The sequence below is a fragment of the Emys orbicularis genome, chromosome 2 (assembly GCF_028017835.1).
Source record: "Emys orbicularis isolate rEmyOrb1 chromosome 2, rEmyOrb1.hap1, whole genome shotgun sequence".
NCBI lineage: Eukaryota > Metazoa > Chordata > Testudines > Emydidae > Emys > Emys orbicularis.
In genome coordinates, this window is record NC_088684.1 from 228,179,246 (window position 1) to 228,203,448 (window position 24,203).

The 24,203-nt window shown below is 40.8% G+C and overlaps 1 protein-coding gene across 1 annotated transcript in view; it reads right to left on the reverse strand.

Annotated features, from left to right (window-relative positions):
* The window catches only part of KCNH8 (potassium voltage-gated channel subfamily H member 8), a 378,517-nt gene that overhangs the window by 196,273 nt on the left and 158,041 nt on the right, over positions 1–24,203 (reverse strand). The window contains exon 3 of the mRNA XM_065398842.1: positions 23,155–23,286. Coding sequence (XP_065254914.1) covers positions 23,155–23,286 — 132 coding nt within the window. The remainder of the gene's footprint in view (positions 1–23,154; positions 23,287–24,203) is intronic.

A 24,203-nucleotide genomic window follows, 5' to 3' on the forward strand; every position in this document is an offset into this window, starting at 1 on the left:
AGAGATAAAATTTCTAGACACCACCAAGACTGCTTCTTGGAGCAGCTTGTCTTGGACTCCACAAGGTAAGAAGCAATTCTTGACTCAGTTCTTACTGGAGCACAGGACCTGGCCCAAGAATATAGCTGAATTGCTCGGCAATAGCAACCATAATATAATTAAATTTAACATCCTTGCAGGAGGAAAAGACAAAAACTTAAAAAGGGGGAACTACACAAAAATAAGGAAGCTAGTTAAACAGATTAAAAGGAATAGTCACAAGAGTGAAAAGTTTGCAAATTGCATGGAAACTTATAAAAAACCACAATAGAGGCTCAAACTAAATGTATACCGCAAATAATGCATGCAAAAGAACCAAAAAATAAAAATAAAAAATGCCACCCTGGTTAAACAGCAGAGTAAAAGAGGCAGTTAGAGACAAAAAGACATCCTTTCAAATAAAATTATAAAAAAAGGTACATCAGAAGCAGGGAGCCTGCCAAACAGTCATTGGGGCCACTGTATGATCAAGGTGCTAAGGGAACACTAAAGGAAGATAAGGCCATTGTGGAGAAGCTAAATGGATTATTTGTATCGGTCTTCACTGCAGAGGATAAGAGGGAGATCCTCATACTTGAGCCATTATTTTTAGGTGACATATCTGAAGCATTGTCCCAGATAGAGGTGTCAATAGAGGAGGTTTGGAACAAATTGATAAACTAAATAAGAAGTCATCAAGACTAGATGGTATTCACCCAAGAGTTCTGAAGGAACTCACATATGAAATTGCAGAATAATTGACTGTAGTATGTAACCTCTCTCTTAAAACAGTCTCTGTGCCAGATGACTGCAGGCAGCTAATGTAACACCTATTTTTAAAAAAGGCTCCAAAGGAAATCTTGGCAATTACAGGCCAGTAAGCCTAACTTAAGTACCAGCCAAACTGGTTAAAACTATACTAAAAACAAAATTATCAGACTCTCAGATGAACATAATTTGTTGGGACAAAGTCAACATGGCTTTTGTAAGGGAATAGATTCCAATCTATTAGAATTCTTTAAGGGAGTCAACAAGCATGTGGACAAGGATGATCCAGTTGACAGGGTACTTGGACTTTCAGAAAGCTTTTGACAAGGTCCCACAGAAAAGTCTTTTAAGCAAAGTAAGCAGGGATAAGAGGGAAACTCCTCATGGATCAGTAACTGGTTAAAACATAGGAAACAAAGGATAGGAATAAATTATCAGTTTTCACAAAGGAGAGAGGTAAATGAAAGGGTCTCCCAGGGAAATGTACTGGGACCACTGCTGTTCAACATATTCATAAATGATCTGGAAAAAGGGGTGAACAGTGAGGTGGCAAAATTTGCAGATGATACAAAATTGCTCAGAATAGTTAAATCCAAAGCAGATTGCAAAGAATTGCAAAGGAAGCTCACAAAACTGGGTGACTGGGCAACAAAATGGCAATGAAGTTCAATGTTGATAAATACAAAAGTAGTGCACAATGCAAAACATAATCCCAACTACACATATAAAATGACGGGCCAGATCTTGTGCCCCACGAAATTAGCTGTTCCCACTCAAGGAAGAGATCATGGGGTCATTATAGATAGTTCTCTGAAAACATGTGCTCAAAATGAACATGGCAATCAAAAAAACAAACAAACACAAAACAACAACAACAACAAACCAACTAACAGAATGTTAGGAACCATTAGGAAAGGGATAAGACAAAAAATATCATAATGCCACTATATAAAGGTACTCCCACACCTTGAATACTATATGCACTTGCTTCATCTCAAAAACGATATAATTAGAATTAGAAAAGGTGCAGAGAAGGGCAACAAAATGATTAAGGGTATGGAACAGCTTCCATATGAGGAGAGATTAAAAAGACTGGGGCTGTTCATCTTAGAAAAGAGAGGACTATGGGGGGGGATATGATAGGGGTCTATAAAATCATGAATGCTGCAGAAAAAGTGAACAGGGAAATGTTATTTACATCTTCACATAACCCAAGAACTAGGGGTCACCCAATGAAATTAATAGGCAGAAGGTTTAAAACAAGCAAAAGGAAGTACTTCTTCATACAAAGCACTGTCAACCTGTGGAACTCATTGCCATGGAATGTCATGAAGGTCAAAAATATGAAAGTGTTCAAAAATAATTAGGTAAGTTCATGGAGAATAGGTCCATCACAAGCTATTAGCCAAGATGGTCAGGGTCACAGTCTCATGCTCCGGATGTCCCTAAACTTCAATTGCCAGAGCTGGGACTGGATGACAGGGGATGGATCATATGAAATTGCCCTGTTCTGTTCATTCTCTTTGAAGCATCTGGCACCGGCCACCGGCAGAATAGAGGATATTGAGCTAGATGGACCATTGGTCTGACCCAGTATGACCATTCTTATATTGTTATGATGGGGTCAAAAATTATGTTCTTCTTTAAAAGATAACCTATTTAGTTCTCACTGGTGGCAATGTGGGGGAATATGTGGAGCTACACGCCGCTGTGAAAGGCAGGCTGCGTCCACACTCACTGCTGTGTGTAGTTATCCATGGCAGTGAAAGCCTCAATGTATAGTAGCAGATTCCGTCAGCTCTCCAATGCCAGAGCCTTTCTCTGCTGCTTTCTGACTGCCAGAGCCTTTCCCTATGATAGGGAAGCAGGGAGGACAGCAGGAAACTACACTGCTAAAAATTGCAGTGTAGACTTGGAAGACACTGATTGGGCATGGAAAGAGTCATGTAGGGTATATACTCTAAGGTTCAGGCATATAGGGCACTCTACTCTCTTAAGCAGTACCTCACTGTCTACAATGTTATTTATACCCATGCCAGTGGGGCATGCAGTGTCTGTACTCTACTCGCCGCCGTAAGTGTAGACCTACTCTTAGAGATACCATAGAGCAAGAACCAAATGAGTTAATTGGAATACTTCCTTTAACTCCCCTTTGTAAGTTCACTTATGAATCACAATACAATGGGGCATTGTGATTTTGCTTGCCTGCACCACTGATGCCTAATGGAGAGAGAAACAGACAGGAGAAAAAACATGATTTTAAAATAGTAATAGTGCCTGCTTTCCTCACTATATGTACTTTAAAGCAATTTTTCCTGATAGAAGCCTGTTCAAGTTTTGCATGAATAATGCATGCAATCATTAATGAATTAGGACCTGGGAGTAAGGAGCATTTGTCTTACAGTTTTCATGTTCACCACTTTATGAATTTCTGTTCTTTTACTATTCTCTTGGGGCATCAGATAGCTTAATAGGTTAGTTTAACTGAGGTTCTTTTTATTTAAAAAAAAAATCTATACAGGAAAGTTAGTCATTAGCCAAAATAGAAGGCAATTTTCAAGTAGTCAAATAATAGCTAAGCAAAGACTGTCTAAAGGACAAATTCTGTCTCTGGATGCATGAGTAAGGTTCCCAATAAAGTAAATGAGAGCTGGGTGGGTCAAACCGGGCCCTTTGTTCCATAGTTAAGGAGGACCCCATAGTGTGGAACTCGTGTAGTTCTTCTGCTCAAGGGGTGCCTGGATGTGTGGACTGTGTGTGGCATCTTCTATTATGTGATAGGGAAGTCCCGCAAGCACCTCAATGCTAACCCAAAGGGGGTGGGAAGGAATAGGGAATAAACACACCAATGGCGGGGTGGGTACAGGACCTATAGGGTTCCACGTCTGTATAGATCCTTCCATCACCACCAAAAAACAGTGAGAGGGACATCAAGTGGCCCACATAGGCTCTCTAGCGCTTTATGGCTGAGATGAGAAGGAGAACAATTCCCCACAACTGCACCTGTGCATTTGTCTAGTGCCTGCCCCAGTTATTCAGGCCAAATGCTGTGATGTAGAGGTTAGCCTGTCAAATGCCAGCTATATGGTAATTCATAAAAAATTCTTCATGAGCTACCCAAATTGAAGATGTATATTCCCTTTCCCTACCCAGGTCAATTTATTTATCAAAAGTCCTCTCCCAACTTTTCATCTGGATTGTTGTTTCTTAACATCCTTTTCAATCAAAATTGCATATTATCTTAGAAATTTAACTTTTTGTCCCAGCTTCGTCCTGGGTCAACTGCTCAAAGATGGTTAAAATTCTAGATAGCGCCACTTTGCATCCCGATTTCACAATAAAATGTTTGACTTGTAAATACTGAAACTATAGAATCTTTATATAATTTATATATATATTTATATAATCTTTATATGATATAATCGTATTACATATCTCTTGGTATGATTTTACATCAGGACCCAAGAACAGCTGTCCAAATTGAGTAATTTAAGCCCTTACTCAGAACCAATAGTCACTCTGATATTTCCTAAGTATAAATTTCCAGTTATTATTGAACATGTTTAAGAGAGAGGGCCTTGGCAACAGGAATTTAAAAAAAATTGTCCAAAGCTATTAACCCTTTCATCCAGACCACCTTATTTATTTATTTAGGTGACCTAACTTTCTTTTTATCCCATCACTAGCAATAGCTATATCTGGGCTTCACTCTTGTTCGAGTTTTACCCAGTGTGTGAATAGTCTATTGATGACCATTAACCAAAGCAGACACTTGAGGATGAGTCAATAGGGCTGATATGCCCCTATAAAACTGTTTTCTAAAACCTAACCAAATTCTGTCTGAGGTACTCCCACTCAAACCAGTCGGAGGCTCTCTCAGTATCCAAAGCAAGCAGTATAAAGGAAGAATTGTTAGAATTAGCATTATAGACTACATTCAGAGTTCTACTAATCTTGTCAGATAGATGCCTACCAGCAACAAATCCAGATTTGTCAGGGTGAACATATTTGGGCAAGACGACTCTCAATCTGTCTGCTAGCACCTTAGCATAAATTTTAGCAACCACATTAAATAAATAGGTCTCTAGGACGTGCAATTGGTAAGATCTTTTCCTTCTTTAGGAATGACCACAATTTTTGCTTCTTTCCATGAATCTGGAATCTCATACCCCAAAATATACCATTAAAAATCAGTTAAAATAGGAACAAACACTTGCATTAGAGCTCTATAATACTTTCCAGAAAACCCATTTGGACCTGGAGCTTTATTGGATTTTAAATTACAACTTCAACTTCCTCTGAAGAAGCTGGCCTATCAAGAGCTGCCACATCATCCTCTGAGAACTGAGGTAATTTCACACTTCTCAAATATCTATTTATAAGTTCAGGATTTGGATGGTTTGAAGCATACAAAATATTGAAAAAGTTAGCAAATGTTTCAGAGATCTGTACGGAGCAACTTACTAAATCTCCCTTTTTATTTCTAATCAGAGGGATGGCTGATTTTCCTGTTTCTTTTTTAACTTTATGGCTAAAAGCCTATCAGGTTTATTGCCCTTTTCATACTATTTTTTACATTTATCTAAGTGTCTGCACATCTTAACTGTTTTTAAACAGGTTAATCTTCCCTCTCATATAATTTATTTTCTTATACTCTTTTAGATCCTGTAGATCTAGGTCTACCTTTCCAAACACAAAGTTGTTTAACCAACTCTTTCCTTCAAGAGCTCTGATCTTTTTCATGTATGATGCTTTATTTATAAAGATATTCCTCATTACTACCTTCCCAGCATCTCAGAGAACACTTGCATGGATCCCTTTCTTCATTTTCTTCTATATATTTCTGAAAAAATTTCTTCCAGATCTTAAATTCTAAGGGGGTCATACAACAAAGCTCTATTCAACTGCTGGGCCCTTTGTTTTTCCACTGAGTACCAATCTTTTATTCTGATATATGCAGGGGCATGATCAGACCAAGTTATAACTGAGATTATCTTTTTAGACCAAATTAGCCCTGGTCCTAGAAACAAAAATCACGTCAATCTGAATAAGATCCGTGAGTAGCAGAACAACATGTATAGTCCCTGACATCCAGATTCATCTCCCACCAGACATCAACCAGATCCTCATTTTCTAGGTGATGCACCAAATTTACACTTCCTCCTCCTAAACGCCCTCTGTGTATATTGCATTGATTCAAAATGGGATTAAACACCTCATTAAAAATCACCCTAAGAATAATATTCCCTTCCCTAAAATCTCCTAAATCCCAAAAAAAACCTGATAAAAAGAAGCTTCCCCTTGATTGGGAGCATATACACTAGCTATGGTGAAAAGTTTACCTTTCAAAAATATCCTTTAATTAAAATATATCTGCCCTCTGTATCTATGAATTTTGCTGAAACAATAAAAAGGAAGTGTTTAGCAAACAGTATTGCCACCCCTCTTCTATTAGATTGCCCTGGAGAGACATGGCAGCTGTGTCCAAGAAGCATTCAGGTATTTATCATTGTTTTCCTTCAAGTGTTTCCTGTACCTAGATTATACTAGGAAAACCCTTTTTCAGTGAACAGAGCCTCCTTTTCCTTTTTTGTTGGATTGTTCATCCCCTTAACACTACTAGTCATGACATTAATAAACTCACCCATGAGGACTAAGTCTGCTCTCCCCCAGTATATTACCCTTTGTTAAAAATAGTCATACAGCTTCTTCCCACCCCCGCCAGAAAGTTGTCAGGTCTCCGTTACATTTGCAACTCCTCTTTAAATAAGACATTTAAGATACAGCTCACATCACACACAGAGTAATTTTAAAACTCCCACATATGTTGCTTTTCCTTTCTTTAACACCTATATTGTTGTACCCTGATCTTGAGTCTCATTTACCATAGATTCTTAAATTCTGAGCCCTGACTTTTTTAAATTAATAACCAATATTAAAACATATAACAATATTTAACATCTGTTTCTGTTCTCTTATCCCCTCACTCCCCATACATTCCACCATTGTCACGTGTCCCTTCTAGCCTGGGCTCTCCTTACTTTCTTCATGGGCATGTTAGTTCTTTGCTACAGGGGGATTTTCTTCTTTCTTTTTATATCTATATAATCACACTTTAAGAACCAAGCCTTGTCTAATCTCAAACTATCTATATAACATCCATCATTATGAGATTATACCATCTTTAAATTCATTTATTGTTAAAATTTTCCACCATAGGTGACCCTTCTCCAATTTTGTTCCTAATACCTACACCACAGGAGTGAACATTTTTGAAAAGGTAACATGCTTTTTTTGCGGGGGGGGGGGGGAGGGGAGGGGGTAGGAAAGAGGCAGTGGGAGAGAATGGTTTAGATTTCCAGAAAGTAAACTTGCTTTGTGCAGATGGTGGTGCCTCCATGACAGGGAAAGAAAAGGGTTTTGCTTCACATTTGCCAGCGATACACACTTCATTAAACACACTTCACTGCATCATTCACCAGACTGTCCTGAGGGGTAAGTTGTCTGGGGACTTGAAAAAAAACAATGGTACTGTAATGAGATTAGTGAACTACTTAGACTCAACCTCTAGCTTGCAAGACATTTCAGCCAAATACAGTGACTTGTTGCAGCACAATGCTAGCTGGTTAAGTAGGGGGCATGTGTTAGAGAGGTTTTGTATGCTTCAAAAAGAAATGATAGAATTTCTTTCAAACCACAAGACCAGCAAGGCTTGCGAGTTCCTGGAATTTATGAATGATGTCTCCTCTATGTCATAGGCAGGGGCGGATTTACCATTAAACACAGGGTACCCTGGCACTAGAGTAACCAGATGTCCCGATTTTATAGGGACAGTCCCAATTTTTGGGACTTTCTTATATAGGCTCCTATTACCCCCACCCTCCACCCCATCCCTATTTTTCACACTTGCTGTCTGGTCACTCTACCTGGCATGGGGCCCCCCCAACAACAGGGGGCCCAGGGCCAGGCACTCAGGCAGCTCAGCACCGGCGCACCCCCCACCAGGTGGGACTGCGGGGGGGGGCAGGGGAGCAGGGAGGGAGGTTCACCTGCAGCCTCAGGGGAGCAGACGGGAGGTGCGGGTGGCGGGAGCGCCGTCCAGAGAGAAGTGGCGCTTTGAAGGGGAAACCATTGCTTCTCTCCGGCTGCTGGCTGCCTGCTGCTCCTTGCAGGGCTGGATTCAGAAAGGGGGCGAGGCTTTAGGGGCTGCAGCCCAGGGCCCCGGTTAGCCTGGGGCCCTCCCTGGGCTGCAGCCCCTAAAGCACCTGCGTTCCAGCCCTGCCTGGCGGGGGGGGGGGTGGCTTTGAGAATCGTGGCCAATGGGAGCTGCAGGGGGCGCGCGGAGCCACCTGCACCCCCTGCACCAAACAGGAGCTGCCCCAGGTAAGTGTTCCGCACCCCAACCCCCTGCCTGCCCCAGCCCTGAGCCCCCTCCCAGACCCCACACCCCCAGCCTTGAACCCCCTCCTGCACCCTAAGTCTCCCCCGCCCGCTCCCGTACTGCAGCTCCCTCCCAGACTCTGCACCCCAACCCTGAGCCCCCTCCCGCACCCTAACTCCCTCCCAGACCCTGCACCCGCAGCCCTGAGTCCCAAGAGGAGACTAGAGGGGGAAAAAATGAAAAAAAGGGGGGGGGAGATAGAGAATGCTACCCCGGGGGGAGGGGAGGGAGAAATGAAGCTGAGCACAGGGCCCAACTAACTCTAAATCTGCCACTGGTCATAGGTCGCTTTTCTGAGCGATATTACTAGTCACTTGAATTCCCTAATTGCAGCTCCAAGGCTGTTCAAGCAGAGTTGGGGATCTGTTTGAAAAAGTGTGTGCTTTTCAGCGGAATCTTGAAATATTTCAAACAGCCTTAACAGGAAAAAATGTTATACTTTCCCACATTGTGTGTTGTTGCTACAGATGAAACTTTGATGAAAACGATGCAAGAATTCCTAAACATTCTGATCGAAAATTTTAAAATTTGATTTGAGAATTTTAGAATTCCAAGGATTTGCTTTTCTTTGTGAACCATTTGTTGTCTCTACCAATGGACCTTGCCCTTCTGAAGCAAAGAACATTCTTGACTCAATTAATGAAAGTGTCTTTCAATTAGAAATTGTAAGGCTCCAGAGCTCAGATGTCTTGAAGGCAAAATTCAGAGAAGTGGGGAACATTGTGATTTCTGGATTCAATATGCTGACCAGTTTCAGGATAGCCAGAATGTAGCCATCTACCTTTTAACGATGTTCGGATCAACATATCTCTGTGAACCAAAACTGCAATCATCTGACAGATGAGCATCTTCAGTGCATGTGTCATGCCCTGACCTTCTACAAACCACTCGTCACAAAGCTTGCCAGAGATTGTCAGTGTCACCCCTCCCACTAGAGATTGCCACAAACACAGATAATAATGTTGATTTATAAACTTTGTTAAAAGATAGAAGTACTAATACTTATGTTGTAATCAAGGTCCTTATTTATTGGTAGCTGAAGGTTGGTTTTTTTTTTTTTTTTGGTCAGCCTTCCGTGCAAACGGCCCACCTCTTGTCATAAAATTCTCAAATTGGCCAATGGGTAGATCTAATTGTGTATCACTGATATAATTCATAACATTAAACTATGCTATACCCATAAGTATACTGTATCCACACAGAGTAAATCACCTGGATGCTATACATCTCAGCTTCCATTTAACTATATCCCTTTATCATTATAACCTAATAGATTATATTCTTGGTTTATTGTAGTATCTTAGCCTATACACTCATCTTGTTCTTCTGGATCTGGACTGTTTCTTCTGCTCTCATGTCTGTACTGTTGTCGTGATTGTGCATCTTTTTGAGATGTTCAGGCTCTCTTAGATCTCACGGATACCTAGTGATTTCTTGGTGACCTGTAGGACCGATGCCTATGATCTCATTCAAATTGTTCTTGAATGGATTCACCTATTCCCAGGTCTATAAGTACCAGCTTCCCTTCTTCTGCATCTCAGACAGACATACCTGTCATTACATTTAAAGCACAGTCTAAATGGGAACCCCTATTTGTATCTTATACTGTTCTCTTTAGGAATAGATGGCACCTGGCATTGCTCTCTTTGCTTGCTAAGGATTGAGGTTGCCAGCTTTTGGAAAATTTGTATGGGGTGGTTAAAAATCATCAGTGTTTCACCTCTCTTCCTCATTGCCCTCAGTATGTTATCCTTGTCTTGACAGCAGTGTAGACAGACAATTACATCCATTGATCCAGAGCTTTCTGAGGGCTTGGAGAAAAGGGATCTGTGAGCCCTCTCTGTATGAATGAGATCTTTATTGCCCAGTCTGAGTGTGTCATGGAAAATATCGTCCAATGTGTCCAGCAGATTTCTTCCTTCAGTCTCCTCTGGAATACCTTTAAACCTTCTGTTATTCATATGTTCTCTATATTCCACATCCTCCAGATTTAATTCTTTTTCTCCCCAATCTGTCATCTGGATTAGTAATGCTCATTTAATTGTTTCCACAGCTGATTTTTCCCATTAATCTTTTTATATTTTTAATGTAAGCCTGGAACTCTTCCCTCATCTCCTATTAATCTTTCTGATTTCTACCAGCATGTCCTTCAAGTCAGCCTTAGTGATGGGTGCTTCTCCATCAGCCTCCATACTTTGTTTGCTGGAGTGGGAGTTACTCTCTTTCATGGCCATGGGAACAGATTTTTGTATTGGAGGATGTATTTCCTTTTTCAGACATCTAAATTTTATCTTTTCTCCTTGCTTGTTTTGCCTTTCTAAAGACAGCTGCTACCATACTTCTCCTTTGTTTGTCTGACCTTTTCAAAATGGCAGCTATTACACTTTCTCCCCCAGACACAATAGTAAAAAACCCCATCCATACCTCATTTCACTCACCCACTGTCTCTTTGCAGGATAACGAGGGTCCTGTTCAACATCTCCATGCTAGAAGAATAATTTTTGCAGGGAGAACATGTAACTGTTGATAGTGGAGGGGCACCTGACTGCCCCATGCATCGCCTCTGCTGCCCAACCATCAGCCCTTTGCATGCTCCCCTTCTTGCTGCCTCCTTCCCCAGCATCTCTCCTCCCTTTACCCCTTCCCCCCCACCCCAGCCCCGCTGCTTCTCCATAAACCCTGGTGGGGCACATCCCTCTCCCTAGGCTGTGTGGAGAACCAACCCCTGGCAGGAACACTCAGCACACCTGCAGGCTGCCTGGTGGGCTCCTTCCTCCCCCACTGCCTCTGGCTAGGCTGGTGCCCCAAGAAAGCCCAAGATCTTTCTGCACAGGGCATTGCCTAGGAGGAGCCTAGTCCTGAGTGTGCCATAGCTGCCTGGAGCCCAGCGCAGCACCAGCACGGGAGAGCAAAAAATGGTGGAAGGAAAGATCATAAAGAAGGTACAGAATAGTCAGCCATATTTTATATTAAGATTCCATTTATAAAATGTTTTATAAAGGGCTAGTATAATGTTCATTATACACACGAGTAGAAGATTTCTATGTGGTTATAAGCTCATCAGTAGAAGGTACTATGTTTATAAGCCATGATAATAAGCAAAATATTGGCCTGCTGGATGCTATAGCAATTGATTAACCATTCATTTAAACACCTATTAATCCTTTAAGGGCCATTAGTCTTCCCCTTAGTATAAATATTGATAAACCCTCAATTTTCATTAAAAGGGAAAGAAGGCTGTAGTGGAGAATATATCGACATAATAAAGATCTTTTTTGCATAGGAATATGCCATATTTTATAAAAATAAATGCAATCGTGGCCACTGGAGAGCATACCTGCTGCTTAATTATAGCCAGCATCATTGAAACATGTCATATATTTTATATATATGCACATTAAAGAAGGAGAAAACTGATGTGATCCTGCTTGTGTGTGAATGACAGAAGAGGTAGTATCACTATGGACATGCTGCGGGACTCTGGGGGAAGCCATTCTGATAGTCTATGAGCATGTATTATGATCTTTCTATCAAACTCAGCCAAGTCATTACAGAACTATTGACATGATGGTGCACCCAAAAAAGATGATTTACCTACCCTATAACCTCTTTCTTTTTACTGTATCTTATAAAAATACTTAAATAAGAAGCTAAATTCTCTCACACACATGGCACATTCAAACTGCAATAAGGATTTATTTTTTAATTGGACTAATTTGGCACCTGGAATCGATCTCATACTTTGTCATTCTAAATTGTGTCTGAGCAGCATGTAGCTAGAGGCTCAGAGCAGGCAAGGGGAAGCAGCAGCAGAATCTATTGCTGTTGGTGGTACTTGAAAAGGGAAAAGGTTCATACACACATTGGTGGAGGAGATGGGGAGTCTCTATGGACATTTTGTAGTGTGGATTTTGTGCCCCTTCTTGCTCCAGTATTAGAAAAACCCACACGAAATACCAGCAGAGGAAAATAAAACCTCCAAAAAAAGTGACAAGATACTTTAATTTAAAGGTGCATTTTCAGCCATGGGTACATGGATTAGTCTTAGAAACTGATTAGATAGATAGATAAATAGAAGCTGTCAAGCAATTAAAAAAATAATCACGTGATTAATCATTAAACAATAATAGAATATTTAAATATTTTTTGATTTTTCTACATTTTCAAATATATTGATTTCAATTATAAACAGAATACAAAGTGTACAGTGGTCACTTTATATTTTTTATTACAAATTTGCACTGTAAAAAAAATAGTATTTTTCAATTAATCTAATACAAGTACTATAGTGCAATCTCTTTATCAGGAAAGTTGAACTTAGAAACGTAGAATTTGTACAAAAAAAAACTGCATTCAAAAATAAAAGAATATAAAACTTTAGCGCCTACAAGCCACTCAGTCCTATTTCTTGTTCAGGCAATCGTTCAAACAAGCTCAAATATTTACATTTGCAGGATATAATGCTGCCCGCTTCTTGTTCACAATGTCACCTGAAAGTGAGAACAGGTGTTCTCATGGCACCATTATAGCCAGTGTTGCAAGATATTTACATGCCAAATGCGCTAAAGATTCATATGTCCCTTCATGCTACAACCACCATTCCAGAGGACGTGTGTCCATGCTGACAGGTTTTGCTAGATAACAATCCAAAGCAGAGCAGACCGACACATGTTCATTTTCATAATCTGAGTCAGATGCCACCAGCAGAAGGTTGATTTTCTTTTTTGGTGGTCTGGGTTCTGTAGTTTCCGCATCAGTATGTTGCTCTTGTAAGACTTCTGAAAGCATGCTCCACACCTCGTCCCTCTCAGATTTTGGAAGGCACTTCAGATTCTTAAATCTTGGGTCGAGTGCTGTAGCTAGCTTTAGAAATCTCACATTGGTACCTTCTTTGCGTTTTGTCAAATCTGCAGCGAAAGTGTTCTTCAAATGAACAACGTGTGCCGAGTCATCATCTGAGACTATTAATACATTAAATGTATGGCAGAATGCAGGTAAAATAGAGCTGGAGACATACAATTCTCCCCCAAAGAGTTCAGTCACAAATTTAATTAACGCATTTTTTTTAAACAAGCATCATCAGCATGGAATGGTGGGCGAAGCATGAAGGGGCATATGAATGCTTAGCATATCTGGCATGTAAATACCTTGCAATGCCGGCTACAAAAGTCCCATGCAAACGCCTGTTCTCACTTTCTGGTGACATTGTAAATAAGAAGTGGGCAGCATTATCTCCTATAAATGTAAACAAACTTGTTTGTCTTAGTGATTGGCTGAACGAGAAATAAGACTGAGTGGACTTGTAGGCTCTAAAGTTTTGCGTGCAGTTATGTAATAAAAAAATAATCTACATTTGTAAGTTGCACTTTCCCAATAAAGAGACTGCACTACAGTACTTGTATGAGGTGAATTGAAAAATACTGTTTCTTTTGTCTGTCATTTTTGCAGTGCAAATATTTGTAATAAAAAAATATAAAGTGAGCACTGTACACTTTGTATTCTGTGTTGTAATAGATGTCAATATATTTGAAAATGTAGAAAAACCATCCAAAATATTTAATAAATTTCAATTGGTATTCTATTGTTTAACAGTGTGATTAAAACGGTGATTAATCATGATTCATTTTTTTAATCACGATTAATTTTTTGAGTTAATCACGTGTGTTAACTGTGATTATTCCAAGCTATATGACCAAATAACTCTTCCACCCCTCTCGGGCTCCACTGAAGTGTTCTTACTCGCCTTCATCAGGGCCTCTCCCCACAGGAGCCTAATTTACTTCTTCAGAGTTCCTTCTGTTACTTGCTGGAGGATCTGTACTGGGCCTCCCTCCCAGGAGCCTAACCCACTTCTGTGGTTGGGCTAGCATGCCCCTTCCTCAGGGGCTGGTAGGGGAACACAGGCCCATCCTCTACTCTGTGTCCTGGCCCAGGGACCCTGTATTAAGCACTGCTTCTTCAGACCCTGCTTCTGTTTCCCTGGGCCGCTTCCTATCTCCAAGCCCCCTTGTGCTGCTTCCCCATACCCTGTGCTCAACACAGCCTCCCCTTGGTTCTCAGGCCTCTTGCTTCTTCCTTCTTCCTTCTCTGCTGAACTAATTAGTTTTCTGCTCCTCTCAGTCTCCACTGATGTGCTTTTACTATCCCTTCCTCAGGTCCTCCCGCACAGGAGCCTATCCTGCCCTGCAGAGTTCTTCTTTTGTAATGTCTTATCTTTGCAGGTTTTTCCTCCCTTCCTCAGGGGTTCTGGCAGCTTCCCATGGGATTTCCTCAGCTCTTGTAGGCTCTAGCTCATGTATCCCCCTCACAGGAGCCTTGCTCTGTGGGTTCTCCTACTTGCAGGAGAGTCCTGCCTTCTCTACAGGCTTCCCCCACCCCTGCATACTTGTATAGTCTTTTCCTAACCCATTCACAGGTAAGGTCACTAATGAGCCTTCAGTTGCCAAAAATCACCATCAGCTTAGGCTGCTAGGTTACAGGAAAGGCTGAGCTTGGCTTGTGTTAAAAGGCCAGCCAGCCTGCGACAGAGTTTTCCCGTTCTTCAATGGGAGCTGGATCAGGCCCCAGGTGCTACTGTCAACTAATAGTATGTCCTCCAAAGTGTCGTAAATTTTCTCCCTGGCTCAGAACCACAAAAAGGATAGGCATTGTGATGCTGACCCTAACTTATAGTCACCTAGAAAAATCACTAGAACAACACTCCAATCCACTATTGTTTTTGTATGTTCTCTCTGTACGGCTTTTATCTTAAAAATAAATGTGTGCTGACCAAGTGCTGTGTGGTAACTGTCGGCAATTGCACTGCTCCTTGTCCTTGAAGAGGAAGCAAAACACAGGATCTGGCCATTAGGCAGACGGGCTTGCTGGATATATCATAATATAGGAACATAAGAACGGCCATACTGGGTCAGACCAAAGGTCCATCTAGCCCAGTATCCTGTCTTCCAACAGTGGCCAATGCCAGGTGCCCCAGAGGGAATGAACAGAACAGGTAATCATCAAGTGAACCATCCACCATTCCCAGCTTCTGGCAAACAGAGGCTAGGGACACCATCCCTGCCCATCCTGGCTTATAGCCATTGATGGACCTATCCTCCATGAACTTCTCTAGTTCTTTTTTGAACCATGTTATAGTCTTGGCCTTCACAACATACTCTAGCAAAGAGTTCCAGACAGATTGTGCATTGTGTGAACAAATACTTCCTTTTGTTTGTTTTAAATCTGCTGCCTATTAATTTCATTTGGTGACCCCTAGTTCTTGTGTTATGAAAAGGAGTAAATAACAACACTTCCTTATTTACTTTCTCCAAACCAGTCATATCTGTCACAATGAATATTGCCCCTCTTACCAAAGCCTAATTTTCTCCACTATAAATTTTTTTTACAGGATTTCAGATTAAGAAATGCATTGATAATCAGGACTCACTTGTTTGGTCAATTATTCTCTCAGAAACACAACTGTAACCTCCAGAGAAGTCAAAGGACATTACTGCATGTATATGAAAGCAGAATAGAGCCCTAAACTTTCCAACATTGAGGGCCAGATTCTGATCTCAGTAACTCCAGTTTAAATCTGCTTGCTTTCAAGGGAGTTACTCCAGATTTTAAAAAGATGTAACCACAATCAGAATTTAACCTATAGGCTTCCCAGCTTAGTACATAGTATTGAAATAACTTTTGCCTTGCAAAACAACTAGTGTTTTCCTCGCCTTCTGATGGGAACAATTGCTTTTCTAAAATAAGAGATTTTCTGTACGTCGGAAAGAAAAGACCATCAATTTTGTTACAGTATTCCAAATCTGGCAAAGAGGGTGTTGAAAAGCTATCTTTTACAACAGTGCTTGATTATAGGTATTTTTAAAGAGACAAGGAGGATGGTGGGATTTCTCTGATACATTACTGCGTTGGGGAAACAATCTATTTGTGTAAAGGCAAATTAAGAGTGTAAACGGTGAAAAGTTGCAACATGCCTACTGTCCATCAAAGAGCTTGTTGATTAAAAAAAACAAACAGCGGCACTAAATGCATAACAGTCACTTTTAAAGGACAGTAGCAGATTGTCATAGCAGCTGTCTGACAGAGAGACTACTACCATCCCTTAAATGCACATTTTTTCCGACTTTTGGTGGTATGCATGTGCATATATATAGAATTGAAGCAGTAGGGCCTTATACTGCCATTGTCTGTCAAGACTGACTTCAGTGGGAGCTTTTATACAGAATAATAGCAGGAACAGAGCTTTAGTATATAACATGCTGTTATTAAGTTTCCTTATGTATTAATGATCGTGCAGCCATTAAAGTCAGTGGGAATTTATTGTATATATTTACAGCCACTTTCAATCCCCTATACATTGCCAGAGCGGTGTAAAATAACCTTAATATAAATCAGAATCAGGGCCAAGGAGTAAATATTACAAATTTCTTGCTATGTTATATAGGCTGTTTCAAACGTTTCATTTTAGCCCAAGACTGTTCATTGCCCTCTAAGGCCAGTGTCAGTAGTCCTTGGTGTGGTCTTGCAGGGCGTCTCTACTGCTACCTGCCTGGTTTCCTTTGGTTAGCCCCTGATCAGGGCAGTTCTTGGACCGTGGCCTCTAATTAGGCCCAGGGGTCTGCTTTTGTGTCTTATTCCTGAAGGAAACCTGGTGCAGGGGTGTTGCCCCTTCCCTGCCCCGGGCCTTTCGCCTCCCCTCCCCCTCTGAGCTCCCTCCTTTTATAGCAGGCCTTTTTTCCCCTCATTGGTTGCAGCTGAGGGTGACTCCTTCCATGACTGGCAGTTGTAGCAGCTGTGTGGGTGTGTGGTCAAGCTGCTTGCCTGTAGGCAGGAGAAGCTCCCCTCCTCCTTCTGCCTCTGCTCAGTATGGGATTTGTAGACACCATTACTACCAGTCACTATTATTTATACAGGGGATGCTTTTAGCGATTGGGAATGCATTGTGCTAGAATCTCTGCAAACATACAAGTAGATCTGGTTCCTGGCCCAAAGAACTTACCGTCTGATTTGAAATAAGAAGCAACAAGCAAGGATGACAAACAACAAGACTGAAGGGTAGAGAGATGACCTAGGAAATGAAGTTAACATCATGTGGTTCCATTGGTTAGCTATTGCACAACCTACCCATCATTGCTTGGATGATTTCTTGTCAGCTTCATAGCAGCAGTGGATTTTTGGGAGGGGGTAGTGGCCATACAGATTAATTCAGGGAGAACTTTACATACATAGGAGCAGCGTGGAAGAAAACTCAGCTGTTTGAGAGAGAAGCAGACGAGTGGCCATTTCAAGGATGGCATCACGAGGAGTTCTTTTTTGGTCATGTTAAGTTTGAATTGCTGCTGAGACATTCAGAAGGGAAGGTCAGAGACAGAGGCTGAGATTTGAATCGAGATGAAGTGAAATTAGTCAAGAACGGGCAGTTAGGTTGGCAATCAACTAGTATAAATATAGTAGTTGAAGCTGTGTAAGCAGAGGAGATCACCCAAATAAACAGTCTAGAGCAAGAAGAGGAGGGGGCCAAGAATGGGATCCTATGGAAGCAGAAAGAAAACAGTGGAAGAGATGCCAAAGGAGTGGCCAGAGAGATAAGAGGATACCAGAGGAGAACAGATGACAGGAACTCAAGCAGTGGCTGCAAATGACGTGCTCAATAGTTTAGAAATCAGGAAGTTTTACTAAGCCCTCTTTGATTATGTCCAATAAATAGCTAGTGGAAGGTCTTTTCTGGATAGGATAGAGAGAAGACAGCAAAGGTTGAAAGAAAATCCTATTAGTAAACACCTTTATGCAGTCATAAGGGTTAAACACGGAGCATGTTTGTTTATAAACCTTCCCTGTCTATAGTCAGATCGGAGAACACAGTTCTGACAGAAATAAAAAGCTGTTTATGGTGTAGACTCTGTCATCTTCTATGGTCAGAGCCAGACTGATTCCCAGGAAACTGAGCTTTCATTGAAAAATAATTTTGGAGAGCTTCTTGTTGGGCCTCCTCAAAAACAGAGAAGTTAGAGTTGTGTGTGATAGTAAAATAAAATAAAATAAAAAGAAATCAGCTGCCTTCATGGGTGGAGGGGCAAATGTAAAATTGTTTTGCAGGCTAAAGTTGTCTAAAGTTGCTAAGGTTGGCTCATTGTGTGGGCCTGATCCTGTGGGATGACGAGCACCTGCAACTTCCATTGGGAAATTCAGTGGGAATTTCCGGTGCTGGATCAGGCTCATAGAACACACAGATAAACCTTTTGGGTCATGCCAGTTTCTCCCAAAGCCAAATTATGAAGTCCTTTCTGAACTCTTACTCCTGCAAAAAATTCCCAGAGTAAAGACAAGGACTGTAGGATTTACCAACAAGGGAGAACCGAGTCTTAAGCATTTAAAATTATGTTATTTGAGTAAAATAACCCAGGAAGAGGCCATGTGATAGGGTGCTCAGTGGGCTGGGTGGCCTAGTGGTTAGTGCACCTGACCTCTACCCTTTGTCTTGCTGTCAGGGGCAGAGGCGTAGTAGTAGTGCCTGGTTCCTGCCCGTAAGCTGCGAGTGTCTAGGCCTCCCCCCTGCACCTGGGCCTTTGCCCTTAAGTGAGTCATGGTACGGGGAACCCAGGGCCTTCCTCTCACCAGGTCCCTGCTCAAGGCCCTGTGGGAAGTAAGATTGACAGATTCCTCCCCACAGAGAGCCTAAATCTGGGCTACTTCTCAGCCATGTGCTCCTTCAGTTTGGGACATGACCCCTATAGTCTAAACAGTCAATAGCTTCACAAGCAAGTCCAAACGAGCAGTGTGCTGCAAGACATGCTGCTTCTCAAAGTAGGTGGTGGTTGGAGAAGGTGCTGCTGGAGGCCTTACCCACTGTGAGGTTCCCTCTCAGGTGCAACCTTCTGTCTGGCTTCCTGGAGAAGGGTTCTTCTCTCCTGCATCCTGTCCAACACCACATGCCTGGGCTTCTCAGCACCTTTTAACCTGATCTTCAGGCCGGTAGGGGTAGGGCTACCTGGGCCCATGATTGCCTTCTGGCCCAGCGTGAGGTTTGTATACCTCTGATACCAACTGTAGCACAGTCATTCACCTTTGTGAGTAAAGTGTTCACAATCTGGCACCTACATGTATTTTTTTTTGTTTTGTTTCGTTTTTTACATACAATACAATAATTAAGAAATGTTAAATGTATTTTAAAATAAACTGAAGATCATTTCCAGTCTCAGCATGTTATACAGATCAGGTTTTGCTCAATTTTTTTTTTTTTTTTAAAAAGTCCAGCAGCCAAAATATGTTCTCATTTGCGCAAGTGTCTCCACAGAGAATAACAGTTACTATGGATTTACACCAGCATAGGTGAGAGCAGAACTTGTCCTAAACCTTGTGCACTCAGGGATATATCACTCAAGATAAGAAGAATTTCAGTATTCAATCCTTAAGGGCCAATCTGGCATTGTGTATCATGCAGCTGTGCTTGCGTGGCGTGCCAGTGAAGTTCACAGAGCTTTGCATGATTGTTACAATCTGCCCACAAGCTATATATTACAGGACTAGGGTCTATGGGCTTGTGATGGGGTTTAAGGCCGAGACGGGGAAGGGCTGGAGCAGTACTGGGCCAGGGAGGTCCTGCCTCTCAAGGACTGCCGCACATGCTCCTGAGGAGAACATCAGTATAAAGGAAGCTTCAGCAGCCCCAGAAAGAGACCATTTATGGATGAACTCTGCTCTGCAGAAACAGGAGAAAAATGTCTACCTAGGGGACCTGGCTGTCAGTCTTCCCCTGGCTCCTAGACACTCTGGGAGGGAAGGAGGGAGGGATAACTGTGGCCAAGGGCTCAAGAAGGCTGCAGGCATCAGCCCTAGACTGTGGGGCCTTTGAAGCAAAGACTATGACCATACCCCCACCTGAGATGCAGGGGTGATAGGAAGTGGCCCGTGAAAGGTAAGCAAGTGGCCTGGCTGAACATAGGCTGGTACATACCACTTCACTTTTAGGAGAAAGGCCCTGGGTCCCCCTACCTACCCTGGAGCTATGACCCCTGAACTGAGGAGGACAGAGCTAGGGGTTACCATCAAAAAGTCCAGTCCAGATAAGACCTCACCCAGAGAGCTGGGATACTGTGAACTAATAGAATGGCTGGAGGTGGAGACCCAGACCAATAGGCCCGCTGACCACCCAAAACACCTTGCCTCCGAGCTTGTCTACACAGTGCGTTAGTCTGCACAAGGGGAGTTAAATTTTAGTCCACACTCACGTGTTGCCCACTAACGGGCCTGTGTAGACCTTGCTGGTGTGCACTAAACATTCCCCAGGGCGCATTAATGTAGTCCTGTTTCAAACACAACTACATTAATGCACACTAGGGAATTTTTAGTGTGCACCAGTAGTGCACCAACAAGCTTGTTTGCTGTACAATTTTCACACCTCTAGTGCAGTCCGACACACCATGTAGATTTCAGAGTAGCAGCCGCGTTAGTCTGTATCCGCAAAAAGAACAGGAGTACTTGTGGCACCTTAGAGACTAACAAATTTATTTGAGCATAAGCTTTCGTGGGCTACAGCCCACTTCTTCAGAAGCCCTAAGTGTACATTTAAAATTCACAATGGCATGTATGAGTTATAATCTGTTTTATATTTCATGGTCTTTATTTAAATTTAAGACTTCATATGAAAAGCTAAGAGGCACTGTCCCCCCCATTTCTGAGAGGAGAATAGGAATCTATGGTGTTAGATACTGAAAAACAATATTCATCTTTTTTTTTTTAAAAAGAACTGAAGTAATTTATTATACCCATTTCAAATGATAATTGAAATATTTCATGGGGCTTAGCAGCTACTGTATTCTGGAGATATGCAACTCTTAGAATGAGAATCATTAGCCTTCAGACCACACATGTTCAAATAATCTCTCCCCTACAAGGCTCCCGCACACCACATTTTAATAACCTTTATCTCCCTAAAGCTTTTGTAGATGGAAGATGTTTTAAGTCTCAGGGAGAAATTAGATACAGATATGAGACGGCTTCTACTTTGAGGTGAAAAGGATTGGTTGAGACTGGATGTATAGGTTATCTACAGAAACGTACTTAGGTGCTACTTCAAAATCTCTCTTTTAGACTCCTGGCTCAGAAATTCACAAATTATATTCTTTGCAAGAAGTGTGGTGTGTAAAAATACTTCCATTGTATAAGATTTTTTTTTGGGGGGGGGAAATGAGACAATGATGAAACTATTTGTCAAAATGTGAGGAAAAATCAGACATTTCTAGAATTCATAGTGATTTAAGAATATGTATTATCACAAGACAAGGGTAACATTTTCTAATTTCCAAATGATAAGATACTGTAATGAGATACTACATTACTATTACTGTCACAGCTTGCATATAATTTGCATTTTGTTACACAGTTCCTATTCCAGCAAGTGCAGAATCAGCTTTCGGTGGGTGCCAAAACACAGAAATCCTGTAGGATGAGGAAGTGGGGCACAGGAGAGTTTAGGGGGCATGTCTACATTGTTCTAGTGTATTGTAGAGAACGAATAGCCAACATACGAGGTTTTAAAAATAATTAAAGAAAACAACAGTACCGGAATTTAGAACTCCAGCATATAGGCACATCCTGCTGGAATTTTGAAAGATATTCCTACCATGTCCATTAATTATATTCTTCAAGCTCTGCTGTTCTGGATTCCTGACACTCAAAGGAATTGGAAAGATGAAGATCCAAATTCTGTTCTCATTTAAACTAGAGTAACAATTTAAAACAATTACACCATATACCAACCCCATCCTATCCTACACACAAAGTTAACTGAGACGAGAATATTGCTCAGAGCCTTTTCTTCCAACGTTGTTATTTTGAGTTCTTCCTTGACTTTTTAAATGTTGTGTTGCCACTGTCAAAGTTAGAGCAGGTATGAATGTCGTTTATTCCTTATTTGATTATGTTAGAAATGTCATGGTATTTGTTCAAGAAAAATGTACTAAAAGTTAATCATTCATACATTTGTAGACCTTTTAAATAATTGCAAGTAAGGCAAAATTATGCAGCCCTTAGTCAGTTGCTAAGGTTCAAAATGAAGTATGGCCTTAATTTTTTAAACACAAATTAAAAGCAAAACAAAACCACAACTACTCTAAGATGACAAGGCTACCCTTTCAGATCCAGATTCACCAGTACACTCTGCTTTGTGTGTGCCCTGCCAACAACAGCAAACCAGTCATAAACCTAATTATACAAAATAGATGGGTTTATGACTGCTTTGCATCATCAACATGGTGCAAAGACTTACCAGTGAAACTCCCCATTGAAATAAAAATCCTTGATAACTTCCTATTTAAATGAGAAAAATAGAAGCTTACTAGTAATATGCCATTTCTTCTTATGTTAGTGGGCCTTGACAAAAATCCATACTAAACTATAACCCTTGAGGAAAGCACTTGCTCTCTAATGTTTCACTGTTTGAAATAAATATTATCAGGTCATGCATTTTCTTCCCTGTTGAAAAGTGCAACCGCAGCTTCTTTCTAAAAAGGGAAGGTACTCTGCTTGCATGAAAAAAATCAAATATTTCCAGATCTTCCAAGAATGGAGACAGTTCTAGCTGCTTCAAAATGTTCCTTTAAAAAATAAAATTTTTATTTTATTTTCTGTTTCTAAATTTAATTTTGAATTACAGAATACTCTATTTTCCGGGGCAATGACTCAAAGCTTATTGAATGTGGGGCAAGATCTAAATTAAAACAAATAAAAAACATTGCATTTTCCATATCATTAGTTCTTTGATTTTGGTTACATTTCTAGCCCAAAAAGTCCTACATAAATGTACTCTTTTGAATTTTAAAAGGGAACTTCAAAAGAATTTCCACCCCGACCCCTTTATTTAATGGTGACTATATCTCAAAATGTTGAAGTATCGATAGTATTTATCAGTGTTTGTTGGAAACTATACAGACCTTCTTTTTTATCTTCTGGAGCAATCTTCACCTTTGTATCGGTTATATCTTTGAAAGAGGCCAGAAACAGTACTACATCTCCTTTCTCGTTCTTTATAGGAACAATGTCCAGTAGGCACCAAAATGAAGACCCTGCAAGGATACAGAATGAATTAAATTCAAACAGCTGTCTTTTTGCTGAAAAATCCAAACTATTAAAGCTGCAACTAACGTAATTCTAACAAAAAATCTTATTTAGAAGGTCAGTCAGGAAATCACAGATGTTCAGCTCATGTAAATCTCTTTGCATCATCGGTCGAAGCTCAGTAATGCTGCATTCTGTGCAATCAAGGCATTAATTTAAATGCAAAATTTATCTACTGGGAACATTAATAGAGTTTAATGAAGCTGCTTACTTCTCTCAAACCACATTTTCCTTTGAAATCTTAACTGATTCTGGCACTTCGTATTTTAATGGAGTGTCTGCCACTACGTTAACTCTGATATCTGAAGCTTCCATGTTTACTATGAAATATCTTTACCTTAGATTAATTATCAAATTTGGCTCTCTCATCATCCCTTGGCAGAAGACCCAGTAGCTAGTGTATCGCTTCACTAATTCGAAGATACTTAAACTAATCAGACTTGTGACTTAAAATAGAAAGTAAAGTACCATTATTCAAATCTGAGCTGTTAAACTTAGGCAAGCGAAAACTCAAAGTCCTTGTATTTCATTGAAGATGAGTGTTATAATACCCACATTTTATCTGTGAAAATTAATGACAATAAAGATCTTCCCTGTTACATGTTAACTGCAGTAATAGCAGTTAGTAGCCTGGGTAAAAAATAATATTTTTTTTAAATGTAAAACAACTTGCCTATTTAGTGTCAAATTGTTGTATAACTAGAAAGATTTTTTTTTTAAAAGTCAAATCATCCTTGGAAAATAGGACATTCAAGTCTAATGGTTTTAAGCACTGGGATTGTAATTCACCCAGATAATTCAGCATAGAAGCTAATTATTGCCAGTGTGTTGGTGTTGTACTGCAGCATAGTTCAAGCACATTGTG